This window comes from Felis catus, chromosome D3, assembly GCF_018350175.1.
Source record: "Felis catus isolate Fca126 chromosome D3, F.catus_Fca126_mat1.0, whole genome shotgun sequence".
Lineage (NCBI taxonomy): Eukaryota > Metazoa > Chordata > Mammalia > Carnivora > Felidae > Felis > Felis catus.
Window position 1 is genome coordinate 72,185,212 of NC_058379.1, and position 24,383 is coordinate 72,209,594.

Sequence of the window (24,383 nt, forward strand, 5' to 3'; positions counted from 1 at the left end):
GGATTTAATAAATATATTCAGAACACTCAATTCTGAAAGAACAGGTTACACATTCTATTCAAGTGCATATGAAACATTTTCCAGGATAGATCACATATTGTATCACAAAACAAGTCTCAACAAATTCAAGATCAGTGTCATACCATACATCTTTTCTGACCCCAAAGCTATGAAACTAGAGATTCATCACAAGACAAAAATCTGGGGGGTACCTGGGTGGCTCAGTCGGTTGAGCGTCCAACTTCAGCTCAGGTCATGATCTCACAGTTCCTGAGTTCAAGTCCTGCATCAGGCTCTGTGCTGATAGCTCGGAGCCTGAAGTCTGATTCAGATTCTGTGCCTCCCTCTCTCTCTGCCCCTCCCCTGCTCATGCTCTGACTCTCTCTCAAAAATAAATAAATGTTAAAGAAGAAGAAGAAGAAGAAGAAGAAGAAGAAGAAGAAGAAGAAGAAGAAGAAGAAGAAGAAGAAAGAAAAAAAATCTGGGGAAAAAAAAACCCAAAATTACATGGAAGTTAAATAACATGCTGTTAAACAATGAATGGAACAACCAAAACAACAAAGAAAAAAAATTACATGGAGACAAATGAAAATGAAAATACAAGGCTACAGAATCCCTGAGATGCAGCAAAAGTAGTTCTAAGAGGGAAGTGTATAGCAATACAGGGCTACCTCAAGAAGGAAGAAAAATGTCAAATAAACAACCTAACCTTACACCTAAAGGAGCTAGACAAAAAACAAACAAACAAACAAAAAAGACAAACAAAACCCAAAACCAGCAGAAGGAAGAAAGTACATAATAAAGATTAGAGCAGAAATAACTGGTATAGAAACTGGGGTGCATGGATGGCTCAGACATCCAACTTCAGCTCAAGTCATGATCTCATGATCAGTGAGTTCGAGCCCTGCATTGGGCTCTGTGCTGACAGCTCAGAGCCTGGACCTACCTTGGATCCTGTGTCTCCCTCTCTCTCTGCCCCACTCCCACTCACTCTCTGTCTCTGTCTCTCAAAAATGAATAAATGTTAAAAACAAATTAAAAAAATAAATGATATGAAACCAAAAACAAAAAATAAAATAGATCAACGAAACCCAGACTTGGTTCTTTGAAAAGATCAAAAAAATTGATAAACCTCCAGCCAGTCTCATCCAAAAACAGAAAAAGAGAGAGAGAAAGAGGACTCAAATAAAATCACAAATGAAAGAGGAGAAATAACAACTGTCACCACAGAAATACAGAATATGATGAGATTATAAAAATCACATGCCATGCCAAAAAAGTGGATAACCTATAAATTCCTAGAAATGTTGCCTACCAAAACGGAAGCAGGAAGAAACAGAAAGTTTGAACAGACTTACTGCCAGCAGTGAAATTGAGTTAGTAATTCATATGTATTTTTAGATGTAGTTTGGGAAAAGGAAAGGCCATTAGTTAGAATTGAGGAAGCTTGGGTTCTAATATTGATTTTGGTACTCACGAGCTGTGTTATGCCATAGAAATTTCATTTATCCTTAATTTCTCCTCTGTAAAATATAAGGAATTGGAATTAGATCTCTAAGATACTTTATAGCTCCCATCAATCAGTCAATCAATCAATTAAATCAGCATTTATTCAGAACTCATTAAGTTTTAGAATATAAATTAGTAAATAATTAGGCGCAGTTCTATTCTCAAGGTACTCATAGCCTACATTTCTACTCTACCTGAAGTTTGGGTTTATTGAAAAAGCAAAAGCAAATTAAAAGATGGCTCCTTCTAGGTAACTTATAACTTGACTTGTAACTTGGTATGTTTGCTTTCAGCACAATGCAGAGATTTTGTACCCGCTTTTTAAAAATATGCACATAAAAGCAGAATGTTCAGATTTCAGGTTGTACTTTTGTTATAGGCATATCAATAAGTGTAAAAACATTCAAGGCCATGTATCTGGCTATAGTACATAGACATTTGTAGCTGTGTGTGTGTGTGTGTGTGTGTGTGTTACTATATATGTGAGATATATGTTATTATATACGTGATATATATGTTATTATGTTTTTGTATATATATACATATATATATAAAATCATGAAGTAAAGGCTTGTGTTTATTTATATGACTTTCTGTGTTTGTAATATGAACAGGAATTAAATGTGTATACAAAAATAAAATGAGAACCATGAAAATATACCAAGAACTTTTTTTAAAAGCTTCTGAAAAGTGCGCGCACACACACACACATATATATATATTGTAATCAGAATCAATGGATGAATTATAACCTTTCTAATAACCATTTTGTTTTAATTAATGAATCATATGGTAAGTAAGAAATGCAAATACTTCTGGGAATGAGAAGAGATAGGAAGGATTCTGTAATATTTGAAAAATACCATAAAATATTTTCTCAAGCTTTGCTTTTCAGCCATTTCCCAGTGAGCTTTTGTGTGCAACAAGATTTTACTATGAAATGCAAGGACAAAAATGTAGAAGCACAACACTTCTTAGCCTTACATTTGGCCCTTGTATTTGGTGAGCAGAGGGGAGGCAATGAAGAAGTATTTTCCTGAGGTTTGAAAAATATTAGTCACAGGAGAGGATGTTTAGGGTAATGAATTGTTCTGTGCCAGCACTGACTGCCAGATCCCAGTGACAAAGCTGGCAAATATTCTTTAACATGCACGTTCACATACATGTGCACATGCATATGTGTATTTTTTTATAGTATGCAGGGTAACTTGCATAAAGTGTTAAGACCCAGGGCAGGGTTCCTAAGATTAGAATTCTTACCAGTCAACAAAATTCCTAGATCCCTTTAATATAAACTGCTGTTAAATATGTAGTAGATTTTGCTGTTTTTATTCTAATGCATGCCTTTATCATTTGCCCTTAATACATTGTATTTTAATATTTGATAACAGTTCTTTCCAACTGAGATGAATTTTATGAAATCCAAGTTTTTAAATCCAACTTAGCACTAGGAATTGTACACAGACTTTAGTAAGCATTCCTTCTTTGTTATTTAAGTATCGGGCAAAATGTTCAAACAGAGTATTTCCATTCACTGTGCAAGAAGGCATTCCAGTTTACATGGGTTGTCTGTGGAAGGATTTTATACATCTTAAAACACACACACACACACACACACACACACACACACACACACACATACATGCTTTTTCCATGGTTTCTGATATCCATGCTTATCTTTATAAATGAAATTACCATGAAGTTTGGTCTTATCTGTAGGGAGATAGCTGTCTCTTGAGGCCAAAATGCAGGAATGAAAAAAGCAGATAGAGTCTCAAAATTAGAATATAATCAATGCTGGAAGTACTCTTTTACCAAGTAATCTTAAAAGTAAGTCATTTCTAAGTGTTAGTATGAAAGGAATACTGTCATTTTGCAGCAAGGCATTGAACTAATTACCCTTGACCTGCCTTTGAGTCACTTCCTGTGATTTTTATGAGACGCTTAGGTTGGTATTTATTGTTTCAAGCAATGCATTAATGCTAGCCAAATATTATTTTAGTGGCAAAATAAAAAGCAAACTGACAACTTTATTTTCCTTGTTCTTTCTTTGCTAAATCAACTCTATATAAACTGTTCATGCTGAACAGCATTGGACTAGCCATATATACTCTCATGTTAGACTCACAAAATTTTAAGGCTGAAAAAAAGCTTGGGGATAATTTACTTTGTTTTAGCAGCAGAGAATATTCTCATGCAGCTTTCAGTCAATACAGAAGCTCCACATTTACTGCTGGTCAACCTGGAGGTCTTTTCCTTGAAGGTTTTACAGGGGTGGGGAGTAACTTCACAGCCATCCCCTCCCCAGTAACACTTGAAGGAATTTCAGAGAATTTGAAAATAGAGATTCCATTCAATCCTCTGAATTTTCAGAGTAAGAAACTGAAGTCAACAAAAGTTCAGTTAATTGCTGAGTGTCCATATGTCCCTACAGTGGGACCAGAGCCAGGAGTCAGAGTTCCTGACTGTTTCTTGCTGTCATACAGCAGTTTTCATGGGTCATCCTGTAAATAGTCTCCCTTCAGCAAATCTGTGGTAGAAAACTTTGCATTGCTCTTTCCTCCATATGATTTCCTCAAGAGTTAGTTGATGTGGTCTTGTCACCAGCAACAAGTTCCTCTGAAGTTCTTCTAAGCCCCAGTGGAGAAGTACGACTTTAAAGAAAAAAAAAAAAAAAGACAGAGAGTAAATGTGATTATCATGTGTACTATTTATGAAAGCTCTTAGAATTTCCAGTGGGGGGTGCCTGGGTGGCTCAGTTGGTTAAGCGACTGACTCTTGATTTTGTCATGATCTCACGGTTCGTGAGTTCAAGCCTGGCATCGGGCTCTTTGTTGGCACTGTGGAGGATTCTCTCTCCTTCTCTCTCTGCCCCTCCCCTACTTTCCCTCTGTATCTTTCTCAAAATAAATAAAAATAAACTTAAAAAGAATTGCCAGTGGGTTCTTCTATTTAAAGCGATAGTAGTGAGTCCTTCTGAAGATAGAATGTTTTTAATGTTTATTTATTTATTTATTTTGAGAGAAAGAGAGAGAGTATGCATGAGGGGGAAAGACAGACAGGGGTAGAGAGAGAGAAAGAGGATCCAAGCAGGCTTCACACCAAGTGCAGAGCCTAATGCAGGACTGATCCCAGGATGGTAGGATCATGACCTGAGCTGAAATCAAGAACTGGATGCTCAACTGACATGAGCCACCTAGGCACCTCCTGAAAATAGATTTTGAGTCACCTTTTTTAATCATTAGGAATTTTTAACAATTAGAGGTGCCTGGGTGAGTCAGTCAGTTAAGTGTCTGACTCTTTTTATCTCAGTTCAGGTCTTGATCTCAGGGTCATGAGTTCAAGCCCCACATTGGACTCTGCACTGGGCTGAAACCTACTAAAAAAAGAATTAAATAAATGAAGGAAGGAAAGAAGGAAAGAAGGAAGAGAAATTTTTAACAAGGAAAGAAGACATATACATACCTCCATAACCACTATAATGTCTTAAAATTTTTCTTCCAGAGTCTTTTTAAAAAAAATTGTTTTGGAAAAAAAATTCACTTTTTAAACTTTGTGAAAATAACCTATCTGAATTAAAAAATCTCCCTAACTCTCAGTATCCCATATATCCTTCTATGTACAGGAATAGTTGCTAGGTAGAAATACATTTATGACAGTGTGATGCAGCTGTAGATACTATTTTTAGTCTTTGTAAGTTCATGTTTTATTTCAGTGCAGAACAGTTTAAATTCCTGCCATCAAGACAGCACTTCTTCACAGCGGGGTTAACATCCTCACTCATCCATCTCATTCCCCACCCTCTGATTTTGGTTGTTACAGTGTTAGTTGTCTCCTGTTCAGGTTATAACAATTGAATTCTCGTCAGTAACCATAGTTTCCTTGTGTTTATTTTATTTCTGTATAGAGATGTTGTCAATACTCATCACATTCATCATGGTTGTCTAACTTTTTATTTTGATGGTACTTTTAATTGCCTGGATTTTGTTGTCAGACTTACTTTAGAAAGGGCTATATTTTCTGAGTACCTTCATAACTGAGAAAGTGGCTTTATATAGAAAGGCTCATGTATAATACTCTTGGGTAATATTGCTCCGTTGTCTTCTGCTACATTGGATATACGGGAGTCTGATTCCCCCTTACCTCATATAGAATGATTTGATTTTTATTTTTCTGTCTGGATGTTCAGATATTACTTTATCCTCCAGATTCAATAGCCCGAAGGAGATGTCTCACTATCAGGAATTATGTATTTAATTTCCTAGGAACATGGTAAAGACTTTGAATCTTAAAATTCAGATTTATTTTTCAAGGAAAATGTTCTATTATTTTATCTTTAAGTATATCTTTTGTGGGCTTTGAATGTATACATTTTTGGGATTGCTACATCAGAATTCCAGTTACCTTATTGGATCATTTCTGCTTCTCCTCTTTCTATATGAGCTTTGTGTTATTTTAGACCCTTGGCTTTTTTCATCTACATTCACTGTGACTATCTTAGATCTCCTGTATGTTGGTAACTTGATTTTTAGTAGTGTTTATTATGTTATTTGTACTTTTTAATGTATGTATTGGTGCCAGTCTCTAATGATGTTGTTTGGTCCTTGATTTGTTTCTTTAGTTCCACTATCTCCCTTTTTGTTTCATTCTGCCATTTTATCATCTAGTCTTTGGCCTCTAGTTGTATTGAATTATTTTCATATTCCATGAAGCCATTGTATAAAGCAACTTGAGCAATTTCCTTCCATTCCTGTCCTTATATTCTCTTCTCAATAGGGAGCTTTGTTTTTCTCTCTCCTTTTACCCAACCATCTTTCTCTCCATCTCTATGTCTCTGTGTCTGTCTCGCATTATTGTTGGCTGTAGCATTTCCATATTTCTTATGTACAAGCTCATGCATGGGTAGCTCTGTCCAGAAACCATTTGCTCTAATACAGTACAAATTACATGTAGACTTATTTACCACCCTGCCTTACCCCTCTGGACTCCAGTTTGAAGGCTGGAGATTTGAGGCTTTGTGCTCTTTTTAAGAACCAAGGGGAATGATTAGGGAGTGAGTGTAATTGAAGCAACATACTATGGCTGATGCTGTTCCTGTTCCCTTACAACGTGGAAGGCCTGGTCCTTAGGTTTCCGGCCAAGTCTTCAGCTCACTGTTAGCCCAAGAGTCTTCACCTTAGTTACCTCTGTCTCCTGTGTATCACTTCAACAGCCCTCCAGCTGTCCTCCAGGAGGACAACCCTCCTCTCTCAGAAAAGGAGAAGCATAAGGCTGTATTCACAGGTTTTGCACTGATTCAGGTTTGGAGGTATTATTGAGAATTCCTAGGCTTTTCCCCAAAGTTCAGAGTTGTTTCTGGGCTAAAAACAGATAAGGAATTCAATCCTAATCTGCCTTTCTGCTCTGTTCCAGAAATGTCTGTTTTGATTTTTTTTTCATTTAACTATGCTTTCTTTTTTTTTTATTTGTTGTTGATATTTATGTACGTGCACGAGTGTGCTCTGGGACTTAAGCTTATTTCATTAGGTTTTGGGGGCGAGAAATTAGTTATGTGTCAGAATCCATCATTTTCTCAGTTGAAGGTGTTGAAAGATTCCCTCACTGAATATCTACAACTAACAAGCAACTTGAAAAATAGTTTTTCTTCTGTAATTTATTGTAACTCTTCAGAGTACATTTTAAAATACATAGAAATAGTTCTCATGCATGTCAGAAATGTTTTTTTAGACTTTTAAAATACCTACATCTTTTACTCTCAAATACCAAGAAAGCTAGAAAACATTTAACCGAGGGAAAAATGATAGCTCTAAGATTCCTGTCAGGATGCAGTGTTGGAACTGGATAACCTATTTTATATATTTATTACTTCTGTCATCATACAACACATGTGAATTAACATTTTATCTTGTCAACATGTTTTTATTTCCTTCATAACTAAAATTAAAAATTGACAAGGATGTTTATAAATTATATATATGTAGATGTATAATTTTATGTGTTTATGTATATACAAGACATTTTAAAATGGTATTCTCTGTGATGATATTGTTTACATAGAAGTTTCTGGGAACACAAATATATACTAATATATAGATAGAAATACATATATTAAAATATATATTTATATTTACATATACATACACATACATGTTTTTATGTGTGTGTGTCTATACACACAAACTTAATTGTTGGAGAGTTGCCAGTATCTACAGAAGGCTTAATTGATAGCACACAAATCATTCCAAAGGCATGGCAGTAACATCAGTAAGCATATAGATTGGGACCTTGAGGTAATCTTCGCATTATTTTCAGCACTGGTTTGAGCCTCACAACATCATCTACCAATTTGGTCGTAGGCTCCACAACTAAAGAAGAAATGGAAAACTCAGTCTGGATTTATAGAGAAGGAACCATGATTGCAGGAAGAGCTGGAACGGAGGAAGGGTAATGGGATTATTTGTCTGGATAAAGAAAATTGTGAGGAGAGAGAGAAAATAATTGCCAAGCATATATAAAGGACTCTAAAGTAAAGGTTGAAGATAAGGTGTTCTTCACCCCCACAGCACGCAGACCAGAATTTTTAGGTACGAGGAGGAATTTTTTGGTGTATTGTGTTCACAATGAGAAGTACTAATGGTGTAGAAAATGAAAGCAAAAGGTCTAAGTTTTCATTTCTCTAACGTGATGAAAATAGTGTCTTTGCCAGCTACAGCAGAATAGCTTATAGTTGATGCTTCTAATGTCCTATTGTAATAAACTTTGAAGAAAAGTATACTCCTATGTCTTAAATGTTGTTCCTCATCTAGATTTTTCATAGCTATTACTCATTTGCAGCCAGACAATGAATGAATGCCAGGGGGTTGTCCTATTAAGCCTGAGCCACACCCAAGCCTAAATAATGCTTATTTGCACCTATCCCATGCTTGTCCTTGAGGACACAGAGTTGGTAAGGCAGTCCCCATTCTTAAGAAGCTAGTAGCTTAGTGGATTCACAGTCAGATTGATGCCACAATGGAAGAAATTGTTGTTTCATCTGCTGGTTGTTTTTGGTCAGTTAGTGTTTAGTGTTTAGTGTATATATATATATAGATAGATAGATAGATAGATAGATATACATACATACATATATAGTGTCACACAGAAGTAAATATATCATCTATATTTATATATATGTATATATTTATAAGTAAATATAAATATAAGTAAATATAATAAATATATCATTTTTATATATAATATATATATTTTATATAATTTTATATTATATAAATATATATTATATATATTTTTATTTTATATATTTATAATATTTATATATTGTATATAAAATATATATATTTATATATATATAATTAAACACGCCATATGTATAATTAAATATACCACTTAGGCTTAGTCAGAAAAATAAAAAAGGTAATGTTCATTCTAGCAGTTGTTAAAAGAACCCAAACCTGCCTACCTATCTCTCCATTCCCTGCCACCCTTTCTCTCTGTCTCTCTGTGGAAATGATCACTGATGCACTAGGTTGAAATATTTCTTAAAATGGAAAATGCTAAGAAGAAAATCCATAGCTTAAAAACCCTTTTTTTCCAGAGTGGGAACCCCAGTCAATATTAATAGTTAAAGCTCAAGTGTGCTTTTGTTTCCAATGCAGAAAACCTTCTAGTCATTTAAGGTTAGAAACCAACCTAAATTTTTTAGGAGAGTACAGACAGGTATGTGTGAGAGACAACTTAAATAGAAAATGAAATGCAAATCTCAACACCCAGTCCTACGGGGGAGGACAGATGTGTAGGAAGGAAAACGCAAACTAGAGAGCAATATTCAGCAGATTTCAAGTCTCTTGTCACATAAGAAAAGACCTGGATAGAAGTGTTGAATTGGGCCGAGATACATCACATAGCTCCTTGTTAAAAAAGGAGAAGGAGGATTATGCATTTAAAGATCAAGTTAGCTGAAAGAAAGTTACTGGCAACAAAAGTTAGTGCAAGAAGAATTGAAACTATGGAATAGGAAAACAATTTCTAATCTATAAATTGGGTAGTCCTTTTAGAAACATTATTCTATAAAACTAGGATTTTTCTGAGGGACTTAACATGAAAGCCTGAATTGATAGATTATTTCCCCTCCCCTGCTAGGATATGTTATCTCTAAACCTGCATTCGATCTGCCCTCTTTTGTAGTAATCTACCTCTTTTGTAGTAATCTGAATGTAATTACATATGAAAGTATGGGTCCTTAAGTGAAATTATCTGTTGAAACAATTGTAATAGGCACTTCAAAGAGCCTATTTGTTTTGGATACTGAAGTAGTCTGATTTGTTGTTAGACATTTGGTGTGGTCTGCCTCTTCAAATATTTGCATTTAAGAGAAGACTGAAGGGGTTATGCCCACTATTTCAAGGACAAATTAACTAACTTCAAAGGGCCTGGGAACACTGGAGAGAGCTGTTTGGCTCCAGGGAAACTTAGCTGACTGTCCAGTGTTCTCAGAGTGGAAATGCAGCCACTCAAGGATGATGCTAATTTTTATTTTCCTCCTAATAAAGTCTCACCGATCTGTTTTTTTCCTCGATTATTTTTTGTCGTTCACCAAAGTAATTTGTGCTGCGTAGTGTTTATTTAAACCACATGCCTGGCTTTACAAATGCATTCTTGGGGCACCTGGGTGGCTCCGTCATTTAAGTGTCCAAATCTTGAGTTTAGCTCAGCTCATAATCTCACAGTTCCTGGGATGAGCCCTGCTGGGATGAGGCTCTGTGCTGACAGCCTGGAGCTGACTTGGGATTCTCTCTTTCCCTCTGCCTCTCCCCAGCTCAACCCCTCTCTGTCTGCCTGTCTGTCTGTCTGTCTCTCTCTCAAAACAAACTTTGAAAATGCATTATCTGCAATTTCAGAGTTATGGTAAATCTTTAGAATGTAGAGAATCTTCTCAAAATCAAGGTAATTTTATTACATACATAAACAACGGAAAAAGAATAGCCAAATAACCTATCTAAAAATAAAAATACTAGAAGCCAAGGCTAAAGATTAAGGAGTGATATGGGACATTCCTGAAAATACTTATGAGGCATCTATTATATGAAATAAAAATCAAAATGCTGTTTAGTTTATTGCTGATGACTTTGAGGTTGATACTATAAAAGAAATTTTCCTCTACAAAATTTAAATGACAAGTCATAGCATAGAAACTCTTAGGAGGAAACCAAGTAAATTTACAGAAAACTTTTACTCAAATTTAAGATCTAGTTATAGGGTCTTCTGGGTGGCTCAGTCAGTTAAGCGTCCAACTTTGGCTCAGGTGATGATCTCGCAGTTCATGTGTTTGAGCCCCTCATCAGGCTCTGTGCTGATGGTTTGGAGCCCCAAGCCTGCTTTGGTTTCTGTATCTATGTCTCTCTCTGCCCCTTCCCTGCTCACACTCTGTCTCTCTTTCAAAAATAAATAAACAAAAAAATTTTCAAAATATAAAATTTAGTTATACAAGTCTAACGATTTCAGGATAGAGGATTTTCTCAAGTATTAGTCATTTCGAAGTATGATAAACACTTTCAAGAACAAATCATATTTTTTCCATATTTCTGTTGCTTATTAGACACTCTGGGTCATTATTCCTTATTCCCTCAGCCACCTAATAAAAATAATTTTTTATATATATACTGTAAGTACTTTAGAAGATCCTGAGAAACTAACATCTGAGGGAAATTTGAGTAATTTATTTCTGGTCATGAATTTTTATTCTACTCAAAGACAGTATAACTAAAATCAGTATCTTGCCTGAAACTGTTGTAGCATTGTATGCAATTCTCAGGATTAATGGATTAATAATTAATGCATTAATAGATTAGTACTATGTAAATGGCACTATTTGATAAACTTGCAAATTCACAGTACTCCATTTTTATTAATCATTAAGAAATTGCTACCCACCAAATAGTTTAAAGTAAAATTATTCCTTCCACGAGGGTGGAAGGGAGGGGTTATTGTGTAATATTGACATTAAAAGAGATAGCATATGCTTCAGATACCATCTTTAAGAATCCATTTTGTGGTTGGTAAATAATGATACATGTGAAATATATCTTAAAACAATAAGTGGTATAAAAACTGGGCACAGAGAGAGAGCACTACAAGAAGCAGGAAAATCCATTGTCCAATTCACAAAAGACAAAATGTCATGGGAAAAGGAGTATTTGAGTTGCCCTTTAGAGAATAAATAGAAATCGTGTCCTCTGAGGAATGTAATTCCAGGCAAGGATCCATGATCAGAAAATGCTGATGACACATACCCTCAGCGACTGATAATTCATATTCCTTCTTTCGTCCCAGTTGCACTTTATGTTGAGAATATACAACTCCAGTGCTGTGATCCTAAATTCCAGGCAGCAGATTCTAGTTTGTTCATCAACAGAGAAAGACAAAGGGATCAAATAAGAAGAGAAAAAAAAGTGGGTAAACTTCTTTTGTTCACTCTCTCCCAGAATAGTGTCATCATCAAAAATATATTAAACAATAGGTTGAATTGATGTTAGCATGACAGAGCGTCTTCCCCTAACAAGTTACAAACTGTTGCTAAGTAACCATATCAAAGTGCCATAAAATCAGCCAAAATAAATACCACTGGGGTTTCTAAAAGGAGATAAAATTTTACAAAAAGAAAAATTAAGGTGACGCTTTTGGAGAAGTGGGTTCACGGATAGGTAGGATGTCTGCACTCTAAGACAAAATGAAAAACAGTTCAGGAAGAGAAAACAGAATGAACAAAGATGGGCTAGAAAAGGACCAGGTAGGATTGTTAAATTAAAACCGAGGATTTTTGTAAGGGATATGTGGACAGTAGCTTCAGGAAAACAGGTAGCAGTTTGGTTATGCATTATTTAAAGCAAGATTGAAAAACTTTTATGTAATTTCTAATCCAACCTAGCCTTTTTTATTTAGACCTTTTCAAAACTGTCTCCTGAATTCTATATTTATTTTAATTCCTTTTGCCCAAACGAGGAAGAATTTTAGGAATATTTTGAAAAGGTATCCAATATAACAAATACTTAGCCCTTTCTCCAGTTAGCCAATTCTTTGTTCTTTATTTTTTTTCTCACGATTCATTGATGTTTTATTTTCCACAACAATAAAATAATATTTTGTTAGCTGTGTAGTTTCCATGACATTGTCAAAACTCCTCCTCATCATCTTATACTAATATTGCCACAGCAAAAGGGAAAGTGTGTATTTTATTGTTTGAGTTCTTATAAGCACCGTCAGCAGATCTTTGCTGAGTGTGTGCTGGGGATGAGGCTCTGTGACAGGCATTGAGATATGAAAAGAAATCATTAGCCCTTGTTCTTACCACAAAATTACTCATGACTGGCAACGCTGCCCAAGTTAGACAGTATATTTTCAGAAAACGTGAAAGTTAGACCCATTTCTGATGGTGTGGTATTGTTTCATGTTTCAACGTTCCCATCTAAATGAGGGCAGCTACTTTTTCTTCCTCATTTACTGCCTGGTATATGGTGAAAGTTGCAAAACCTGATATAGAAGTGAAGGTATTAAGACAGCCAGGGAGGACGAGGTATCCAGTGTAATGCTGAAAGCCTAAGGAATAAGAGAAAATCACAGATTATAGATCGTGACTCATGTACATATTTGGAAGTAGGAAAAAAACATTGAGGCATCCTTGGTGTTTATTGTTTTACAGTTATAATTATATACTTAAGTCAAATTATTCCATTAACTAATCAGAGTCACTATATTTTATTAATCAATAAAACAGAAGGTTTTGAAGATTCGCTATGATCCGCTTTGGAAGATCTGGTCCCATCATGTGGGTTCTTGAAACTTCTCTTTCCTTTGCTTTTGTTGAGTATAGATTTAAAATTCTCCTATCTTCCTTTTCTCTTCTTCTATACTGTTTGATTCCTATTCTACTCTTCCTTCCACCCCCACTCCCTAGATAGATATATACAAACATATACATATATATATACAAATATTTGTGTGTGTGTGTATACACACACACACACACACACACACACACACACACACACAAGCATGCATACCTAAATATATATGTGTACAAACACATACATATGCATATCTCTCTGTGTATGTATATATTTTCTCCCAGGTCCCATAATAAAGTCAGTAGTGCCATAAAGTGAGTCAAATGAATCTTTTGGTTTCCTACTGCATGTGAAAGGTTTGTTTACACAATGCTATGGTTTATTAAGTATAAAATAGCATTAAGTCTAAAAAAAATGATGTACTACCTACCTTAATCTTTAATGGTAACCATCACCTGAGCTTTCAGTGGGTTGTAATCTTTTTGCTGGTGGAGGGTCTTGCCTTGATGTTGATGGCTACCTAGTGATTGGGATGGTGGTTGCTGAAGGCTACAGTGGTTGTGGGAATTTCTTCAAATATGACCAAGTTTGCTGCAACAGTTGTTTTTCCTTTCACGCATAATTTTTCTGTAGCTATTTGTGATGCTATTTGATAGCATTTTACCCACAGAGGAACTTCTTTCAAAATTGGAGTCAGTCCCTTCAAACCCTCAGGCTGCTTTGTCAGCTAAGTTCATGTAATATTCTAAACTCTGTATTGTCATTTCAACAGTCTTCATAGCATCTTCACTAGGAGTAGATTCCATCTCAAGAAACCACTTTGTTTGCTCATCCATAAGAAGCAACTTCTCTTCCACTCAAATTTTATCATAATATTGTGGCAGTTAGTCACATTTTCAAGCTCCATTTCCAATTCTATTTCTCTTGCTGTTTCCACCACATTTACAATTACTTTCTCCACTAAGGTCTTGAGCCCCTCCAAGTCATCCATGAAGATTGGAATCAAATTCTTCCACACTCTTATTAGTTTTGTTATTTTGACATTTTCCCATGAAGCACAAATTTTCTTAATGGCCATCTAGAATGATGAATACTTTCCAAAAGATTTTCAATTGACTTTTCCCAGATCCTTCAGAGGAGGCACTATCTGTGGTAGTTATAGCCTTACAAAATGTATTTCTTAAATAAGACTTGAAAGTTAAAATTACTCATTGTTCCATGGACTGCAGAATGGATATTAGATTAGTGGGCTTGAAAACATTAATCTGATTGTGTATCTCCATCAGAGCTCTTGGGTGACCAGGTGCATTGTCAAAGAGTAGTGATCTTTTGAGAGAAATCTTTTTTCTCTCAACAGAAGGTTTAAAATATTCAGTAAACCAAGTTGTTAACAGATGTGCTGTCATCCGGACTGTTTATTTATAGAGCACAGGCAGATTAGATTGAATAATTCTTAAGTGTTCTAGGATTCTTAGAATGGCAATGAGCACTGGCTTCAACTTCAAGGTACCAGCTGCATCAGCCCCTAAAAAGAGAGTCAGCCTGTCTTTTGAAGCTTTGAAGCCAGGCATTGACTTCTCCTCACTAGCTATTAAAGTCATAGGTGGCATCTTCCAATATAAAGCCATTTTGCCTGCATTGAAAATCTGTTGTTTAATGTAGATACCTTCATTAATGATTTTAGCTAGATATTCTGGATAACTTGCTGTAGCTTGTACATCACCACTTGCTGTTTCACCTTGCACCTTTATGTTGTGGAGATGGCTTCTTTCCTTAAACCTCATGAAACAACCTCTGCTAGCTTCAAAGTTTTCTTCTGTAGCTTCATCACCTCTCTCAGCCTTCACAGAACTGAAGAGAGTTAGGGCCTTTCTCTATATTAGCCTTTGGTTTAAGGGAATGCTGTGACTGGTTTGATCTTCTATCCAGATCTCTAAAACTTTATATCAGTGATAAGACTTTATCACTTTCTTATCATATGTGTGTTCACTGAAGTAAAGCTTTAATTTCCGTTGAGAACTTTTGATTTGCATCCACAAGTTGAATGTTTCACACAAGAGACCTAGCTTTTGGGCTGTCTCATCTTTCAGCATGCCTTCTTCATTAAGCTTAATCACTTCTAGCTGTTGATTTAAGGGAAGAGACATGTGTGACTCTTCCTTTCACATGAACACTCACAGGGCATTATAGGATTATTAACTGACCTAATTTCAATACTTCTATGTCTTAGGGAATAGAGAAGCCCAAGAGGAAGGAGAAATATAGGGGGGTGGCTGGTCTGTGGAACAGTCAGAACGCATACAACATTTATTCATTAATTTCACCATCTTACATGCATGTGGTTCATGGTACCCCAAAATAATTACAGTAGTAACATCAGAGATCACTGATCGTAGATGACCAGTTTGTATTAACAAACATAATAATAATGAAAACATTTGAAATATTGCAAGAATTACCAAAACGTGACACAAAAACAGGAAGGGAGTAGATGTTGTTGGAAAACTGGTGCCAATAGGCTTCCTCAATGCTGGGTGGCCACAAAACCTTCAATTTGTAAAAAATCTGGGGTCAGGGAAGCACAATAGAGCTCAATTAAATGAAGTACAATAAAATGAAGTGTAACTGGATATATATGTGTATATCTGTATATGTTTATGTATATGTACATATTTACATGCATATATATTTAAATTTTAGTCTCAACTCCAAAAATGAATTTGCCATTCCACGAATGGATGTCACTCACAGTTTGAAAACTCTGAAATAGGCCTAAGTGATATCAGGAATTCTGATGAAAGTGAACACTAAGAATGGGAGGATTCAAGAAGTTTTCATGGCCCCAGGTTAGAAGGTCTTAAAGGGGGAAGAGGAATAGACAACATGGTATTATATATATTTTTAATAGCTCTAATTATTTATCTTTATTATCTTTGGGGCTTCAGGAATGTTAATGAGTTATTCTTCCACCTGCATTTTCAAGTGGCAAAAGAGACAATTATTACAAAGTAGTTCATAATGTAGGCAGGGGAGTCAGCCTGTCTGGCTCCGTGGTCTACAAGTAGCATCATTTGGAGAAAGTTAGTTCAACTCCTTGTACCTCAGCATCTTTGTAAAACGGGAATCACAAAGCCTTAGGTGTGGTGAATATAATAAATATAAAGTTCTTAGCCTAATAAATTATAAACAGTCAGCCTACAATAAATATTGGCGATTTGCAAGTAAATAAATAGTTGATCAAAATCTATAATAAAATTGAGAACAGAATCCAACAGACAACTGACGTATTTGCTTAGAGAGTCATTCAATAAATGTTTCTGATGCCTTTTGGTTCATTGTCAATGAGTTTGGTTAAGGGATGAAAACAGTCTCTTACTAATATTATCAATTATAAATAAGTAATTTCAGCTCTGTATATAATGGGGATATGTTCTTTTTAGAAAAGCTATCTGACACATTTTTCCCATATGTTTAGTCTGTGAATATTAATGCATCCCAGGTGAGTCATACAAGTCAATTTGCCCATGTGAAAGATTAAAGAATTTTAAAGTTGTGTAGTACTAGAGGTCCAAATATTTAGTTAAAAATCAGGAAAATAAGGTAGAGAGAGAGGGAGGAGGAAGAGAGAGAGAGAAAGGGAGAGAGAGAGAAAAGGAGGGAGAGAGAGACTGAGATTTTTCAGTAGAAAAACTAGGACTTGAACCTGGGACACTTTCCACTGGCTCCCCCATTTTTCCAGAACCATCATCAATGTTTGCAAGTTGACTGTGAAGTCAGTGGTGGTTTGAAAGAGCTGATGGCAGTCAGAGAGAGCAAAATACACTGTTAAATGAGCAAAAATTAGGCACTCCTTACTCACTGAGCATAGCAACAGCAATGACAGAAATGCAATCTAACTTTAAAAATGGCTACTAAAAATGCATGTCCATGTCTTATGTGAAAACAGGATCAAGGCTGCTATTTCACTGTGAATTTAACCTGAGTCTCAAGGCAATATGAATATTCAAATCTAACATCACTTTAAGACTCCCAATGGAAGAGAATGAACATTTCTTTTTAAAATTTACCTCTCTTAGGCAGGGTTTTGATGGACCAAGCCTGAGAGATTCATTAGCAAAGGTGTGCTATATTTTATTTGTAATTTTCTTTCAATGACAAATTTCCATCATAGAGTAACTAGTATTATGGCAATTAAGACATTAAATTAAATTAGTATATCACATATCATGCTGGGAAAATAATAATGCAGTGCAGTTATGTGCCACAATAGATAATTGCTAAGACAATAGGAATGTGTCCACAGTAAAGGTGATAGTCATTTCTTTGTGCCTATCATCACAGCCAGTTTCAACAGGGAATGAGTCCATCACATTAACTAAATCCCAGTGAAATTCTAGAATTACAGACACCAGGCTTTCTTCTCTTGCGGTCTGGGTTTTCTCAGATTTATCAGCTTCCCTTTATTTACTTTATCAGGTTAAGTTTCCATAGCTTTATGCACTGTTCACTATCCTTTATGTAAGTCAATTGGATACAAATACTTAGGTATTCAGAATGTTTACTACCTATATAATATTTTCTCCAAAAGCATTTTTTTGTTGTTGTTATTCTTTCCTGCAGCAAAACACCACTAACTACAACTGTTTAACTGTGTTTGGAAGAGGGAAGATGCATTCTACAGTGGTTTCTGTATAACAAACTAAGGGTTTCAGGGAATTATTTGAATTACAAATATTCTCCATTCCTGTTCAGTGCATCTTACTGGGCAAAGACCTTAGCATGCTGGTTCATATTCTCATCCGCTTACTTTTGTTTTCTGTCTTTGCAGTTCCGCCATGGTTTTTAAATCACCCTTCCAACCTGTATGCCTATGAAAGCATGGATATTGAGTTTGAATGTTCCGTCTCTGGAAAGCCTGTGCCCACTGTGAATTGGATGAAGAATGGAGATGTGGTCATTCCTAGTGATTATTTTCAAATAGTGGTAACTATCTTCTTTTCATATTAGCTTTACAATCCCATTCATTGTTTCCTATCTTTTCAGTCATTTTCCTTTCCTGGGAAGAGTGTTCCTGTTTGGAATTTTTATGATGTGTTAAAATTTTTCTAGTAAAGTAAATGATTTTCTAGAGTTAAAATTTTTGAGTTGAAAAAGAATGATCAAACAGCCCAGCCCCCTTGTTTTACAGACAAGGTTTTAAGTAAACAAACAATGGAAAATACAGAGGACCCAAGACTATGTTTCCAACTATTCTCATTGCTGGTTCTTAGGAGAACAGAGTTTAGAACCTACTCCTAAACTATATGAAGCCAAGAATATCTTACTTCTTTGACTTTTACCCTTTTACCCTTTAGAACCTACTCCTAAACTATATGAAGCCAAGAATATCTTACTTCTTTGACTTTTACCCTTTTACCCTTTATATATATATATATATATATATATATATATATAAGTTTCAACAAGATTATTTGTTTCAACTTATGATTATTGTAGTCTTACTTCCATAATACAGGCATTTATTTTTGCTACCATTCCAAATAGGACAGCTGATCCTACTAGAGCAATAGAAAAGGATGTAGTGACAATAACAATGACAGTGGTAGTTGCCTTGGTAGCAAAGCCATGGAGATCCAGAGTTCACATGGCATTGCACTTCTGAACATTGGAAAGAATTGAAGCTGAGAATAACAGTTCTTATAGTTTCTCTAAGTTCTAGTGCATTCTATCCCCTCTGGGGAATAATAGGGATGATGTATTATATATACTACGTTGTTTTCCTGGTACACAGTGAGCACTCAATACCTATCATTATTAGCTTTGCTTTTGCTGTTACCAGCAGAATTCTTTGTTCATGTAAAAAATTCTCTATGGAAGCTCTCCTTTAGGTGTAGGTTGGCCTGGGAGGTTCTGAATTCAAGGATATGAATATATGAGAAATATGAAAAGCACTTTCCAAATATCAGAGAACTTTGTAGCTAAAGAAGGAGTATTTAGGCCTACTTCTCTTAGGTTGAGATGCAGATATGACCTGTCGAAGAAGAGTGTGTAAGCCAGGTCTTCTGGCAGAAGGGTAATAGACCACAGGTGCCCTGCCAATCCAGGCAGGTGCTCTACTTGACCTTGCACTGGTGCTCATTTGTGGATCCACCTCTTTGTTGCTGGATCAGTTGACTGTCAGAAACTTCCATAACTCTTTATGCATGCATTTTGTCACACCACGAGGGTTCTTAGGGAATATATCCATAAAGCATATCTTTATTACTTTTATCACCAGTTAGTATTTTCCCCTTTTAGTTGCATTTGTTTAATTGGTTGGGAATGGAGTAAGAAAGAGAAAAAATGTAACTTTTCAGTGCCACACCAATCCATTATTTCCTTTAAGTGTAATGCCATTTCTACTACCACTGAATTAAAAATGACCTGCCATGGGGCAACTTGAAATGTGTTGTGTCTGCCTAGAATATATGCTACTTGCATATAAAGGAAATTGTTGAGTGCCCTTAAGGACACATGATAAAATGCAACATTTATTTTTTTCTACAGTTTGAATAATCTTTCTCCCAGAATGACTCATTACAGCCAACCTATTTAAATGTTTCTTTTCTTAAGGTAAAAAGAAAATGTACAGTGTGAGCTCTGTTCACATTAAATTGTGCTTAAAAATGTTTCCCCAATAGCTGCAGAAATCTGAGAACCATTGTCTGTCACAAAGTAACATTTAGCGCAAATAGTAACTTATATGAGAATTGTTAATTAGAAGTTAGTCAGCTTTATCTAAGAATTTTACATCAGCAGAGAATTGACTACAAGACACTAAAAACAATTAAGAATTCCCCATGAGGTAATATTTATCTCTTAATGACTTCAGGGGAAGTGATTTAACACGTCTCACTTACTGAACTAATTCTTACACTAATATTGAAGAAAAACTGAGTTAGTATAATTAAATGCTATTTCCAGATCATTTTATCATCCATCCTTGAAAAAGATGGTGGCTCAATTTATATAAAATAGGAGTTAACATTGCTGTGTTTAATTTATGGATTTCTGAAGGTGAAGCATTTCAGCCATATAACAAGAAGGACATGGTATAAAATATCTAGCATACCACCACTCCAAATCCCCCAAAAGGGCACAAGTCAAAGCAATTACAGTTTTAAAAGGATTTTTGGACTTTTATTTTCTCGGTAAACACTTCCAGAAAATATCCCACCTAGATTTCTTGTCTTTTAGAAGCTGCAGAAATCAGTGTTTTGATTTCTTTTCTTTTTCCCCAGAAGCTGCTGAACCCAAATTTCCTTCAATAACAAGGGAAAAAATGAAATTTCTTTTGAGCTAACCTTTTTTTCTTGCCTATTTAATAAAAGAGCTCTCTGTTTGCTGCTAATTTAGATATTGAGGATGATGTGTATTTTTGTGAGAATAGTTTTTATTGCAGAACTAGCTTAAATGGATACACATAGATTCGACAGAGTATTGGGAATCTGTGACATTTTCCAAGTGGCATAAGACATATCTATGAGGCTGAGAACTCTCATGGCCTCCCTTGTTGCTTCTCCTATGAAGTTTTATTAACATTTTATATTCATTTTGTCTCTGAGTTTTTGTTTGTTTGTTTGTTTGTTTTTGCTTTGTAAAATATTTTACCTGCTTCTTTCTTCTCCCTAGGGAGGAAGCAACTTACGAATCCTTGGAGTGGTAAAGTCAGATGAAGGCTTTTATCAATGTGTAGCTGAAAATGAGGCTGGAAATGCCCAGACCAGTGCACAGCTCATTGTCCCTAAGCCTGGTAAGATGAGGGGAACTTTGCTCTGGGACTGGTAGCTGCCATTATGCATGGTCCACTTGTAACATCCACATTGTTTTCCCTATCTCTCAAAGTCATTTGGAAATTATTTAATTATTTAGTTTATCAAGGTGTGTATTTATGTTTTGATGGCATATTCTTTCTAGAAAACTAGGTATGTATCTCCATCCAATGAGATAGTCATGAACAGTATGTGCCTCTGGTTGTCAAGATAATAACCACTAAATTACTACCTTATTCCCTCTTGTGGCCTGCTTTTCTTCTAATATTTCAGGTAAATATAGAATACACACACACACACACACATATATGTGTATATATATATATATATATATATATATATAGAATATAGAATATAGTATCTCTATATTCTATATATAGAATACTTCTCTCTCTGTATATATATATATATATATGTATATATATATATATATATATATACTTCTCTCTCAAGACATATATATATATATATATATATGTGTGTATTTATATATATTCTTCTCTCTCTCTTGATATATATATATATATATATATAATATATATATGTATTTCTCTCTCTCGATATATATATATATAAATACCATATATATATATATATATATATATATATAAATACCATATATATATATATATATATATATATAAATGCCATATATGTGTGTGTGTGTGTGTGTGTGTGTATACCATATATGGTGTATATATATATACATACCATATATATGGTGTATATATATGGTCTTGAATCAGTGGAAATAGTAGAATAATCACTTGACCATTTTTCTATTTTTTTATAAATAGATTTTGATGAAATGTCTTTTGTCTATGATTTGTAAAGTTGTTTTTTTTTTTAATTTTATTTTGTCCTGTAGTCTTTTGGAAGTTTAATATGGTGGTGCATTCAAAACTATCATAACTATGATAAGACATATTTCTTATCCCCCAAACAACAAAAATTCTGTCAGGAAAAAAGAAAAGAAAAGAAAAAGAAAAACAAACTGGTCAGCTGCTCTGAAATGTTCTATCACTAAAGAAAGTCGAAAGTATTCATTTGTTTAAAAAAACAGAAGTGGAAAATTTGTTTATATAGATCCAAATACTTTAAAATATTAATATCTTCTATGGAAGTTTTCATACCACCTGTTGATTATGTTGCTTTCAACTCTTCAAGACCAATTTCCTCCCTCTTGACATGACTCACCACTCTTGTCTCACTCTTTCCCTGCAGTAAGTTTAATAGAAAGTAACTCAAATGTATGAGACAAAGTCTTTCGTTGGCTTCTATCATTTAAAATGTGTCTTGGAAGGCCTTATATTTTGTGCATCCCTAACCAATCATCTGAAGGCTCTTGGACTCTCATAATAATGCTTGATGATGACTTTCCCTTTCTTTCTTGATTGAAACCAAAAAAGCAACCATATAGCAACAGTCCCAGATGAGTAAAGGAACTAAAGGAATTATCTAGGAATTAAAAAGGACAATTAACTCTCATTCAAGATTGCCGATTTCACTGATGGACTATTTATTTTCCCTCCATTTAATGTGCTTTAAGTGTTAGTGTAACATTATTTGTGTGGCAAAGTAAATTCTCTTATGCTGAAATAGTAAGGGATAAGTAGGAGAAAAGAAACATCTAAAATCAGTCTGTAATGTGAGCCAGGCTTTAAGAACTGTGCACCATCTCATTAGTAATGACAGTATGGCCACATTTATGCTAGTAATGGGTGCTATCACAAGTCACAGAATAAGAGAATTCTAGTTAAACTTGATTTTCAGCTATGGCCATAAAGCTGAGGGAAATGCTGGATAAGCAATCCTATATTTCTAAAAAGAGGCGTGAAATAGTTTCTCCTAAAACTTGTTGACACTGACCAAACACACCCAGTGACCATTCCCTACAATTGCCCATAGGAATGGAGGATTCTCTGAAGTGCTAGAATTCATAGGATTAGAGATAATCAGGGCATTTTCCCTTCCACACAAGTCAAGTTGTGGAGACACCAAGAAAACCTCTTGAACAGGTTGTGTGTGCGTGCGTGCGCGAGTATGTGTGTGTGTGTCTATCTTTTACTAGGAATTGCTTGTAAAAGTGAGAAATGGGAAAATTACACAAGCTAGAAGCTGGAAATTGTCTGGAACTGTCCACAAGGATGCTGGGAAAGAGAAAGGGGAAGGCGACTGTGGGGAGAAGCTCTATTTCCAGCTTGGGAACGAACAAAGATGTGAGTTGCACTTGAAGATAGCAGGACTGGAGACATTTTGCAAGGATTATGCCTGAGAGGTTCTGCCTGCTGAGGCTACCCAAACCAGAAGAGAGACACCACCTGAGAGGGAGCTGAGCTGGGGAGCTGGTGCATTGGCCAGCTAGACCATGCCAAGAGTCCAGTGAGGGCATTCCTAAGGGAAGGGTGGCAGTCTCTCAAGAACCCACAGAGCTGCCTCACGAAAAAAGAGGCTTGTGGATGCCTTCCTCTTTTGAGAGCAAATCCATCCTCTCCTGGATGTCTGACCCTGGAGACAGGGGGAGACATAGAGGAGGAAAAAATAATAGATCTAAATGGAGGAGAAAACAATAGATCTAAGAGACTGTAAAAACCACTGACAGTCCCACTAGCTCTTCCTCACTTTTGGTCTCAGGTCTACTCTGATAAGTGGGAAGAAACTTTAAATTGAACATTAGATTGGTGTTTTGATTTAGATCTTACTGTCTTACTGTTTGTGTGTGTGTGTGTGTGTGTGTGTGTGTGTGCGCGCGCGCGTGTGTGTGTGTGGTTGTTATTTGTTGTTTTTATTACCTGAAGATAAGGCTTTTAAGATATTGTAAGCTGACCCCAGGACCAGAGGAATGGCCCAAATTGCTATCAGGGATAGGAAATAGATCTGACAAGGTGTGTATGAAAGTGGACCACAGACTAAAATGAAACTGTTTCCTCTTAATATTCTAGCAGTTCAGCTCATTCGATAAACCAGTTATAAGCCTCCAGCTTCACTTATCCCAGCAAGCTCTGATTTCAACAGGTAGCCATTTATTACCAGCATCTTGTATTCCATCCGGGCCCTGATTCGTTTAGGTCTAAGCCTCCCCTAGGCAGGTGAGTCATTTCCCTCCTCACTGGGACGAGCCTCTGTGAATCTGGATAATTCATTCTTCCATGTAGATGGTAAAGTATTGTCAGTAGAGTCTGCACTCTTGGTCAGTGTTTAATGTATTTGGCAACAGATTAGA

At 35.5% G+C, this 24,383-nt stretch overlaps 1 protein-coding gene across 4 annotated transcripts in view; it reads left to right on the top strand.

Annotated features, from left to right (window-relative positions):
- The window catches only part of DCC (DCC netrin 1 receptor), a 1,150,608-nt gene that overhangs the window by 678,772 nt on the left and 447,453 nt on the right, over nucleotides 1-24,383 (top strand). For all 4 annotated transcript variants that reach the window (XM_045042312.1, XM_045042313.1, XM_019815281.3 and 1 more), the window contains exons 6-7: nucleotides 18,178-18,332; nucleotides 21,021-21,141. In XM_045042312.1, the coding sequence (XP_044898247.1) occupies nucleotides 18,178-18,332; nucleotides 21,021-21,141 (276 nt within the window). The remainder of the gene's footprint in view (nucleotides 1-18,177; nucleotides 18,333-21,020; nucleotides 21,142-24,383) is intronic.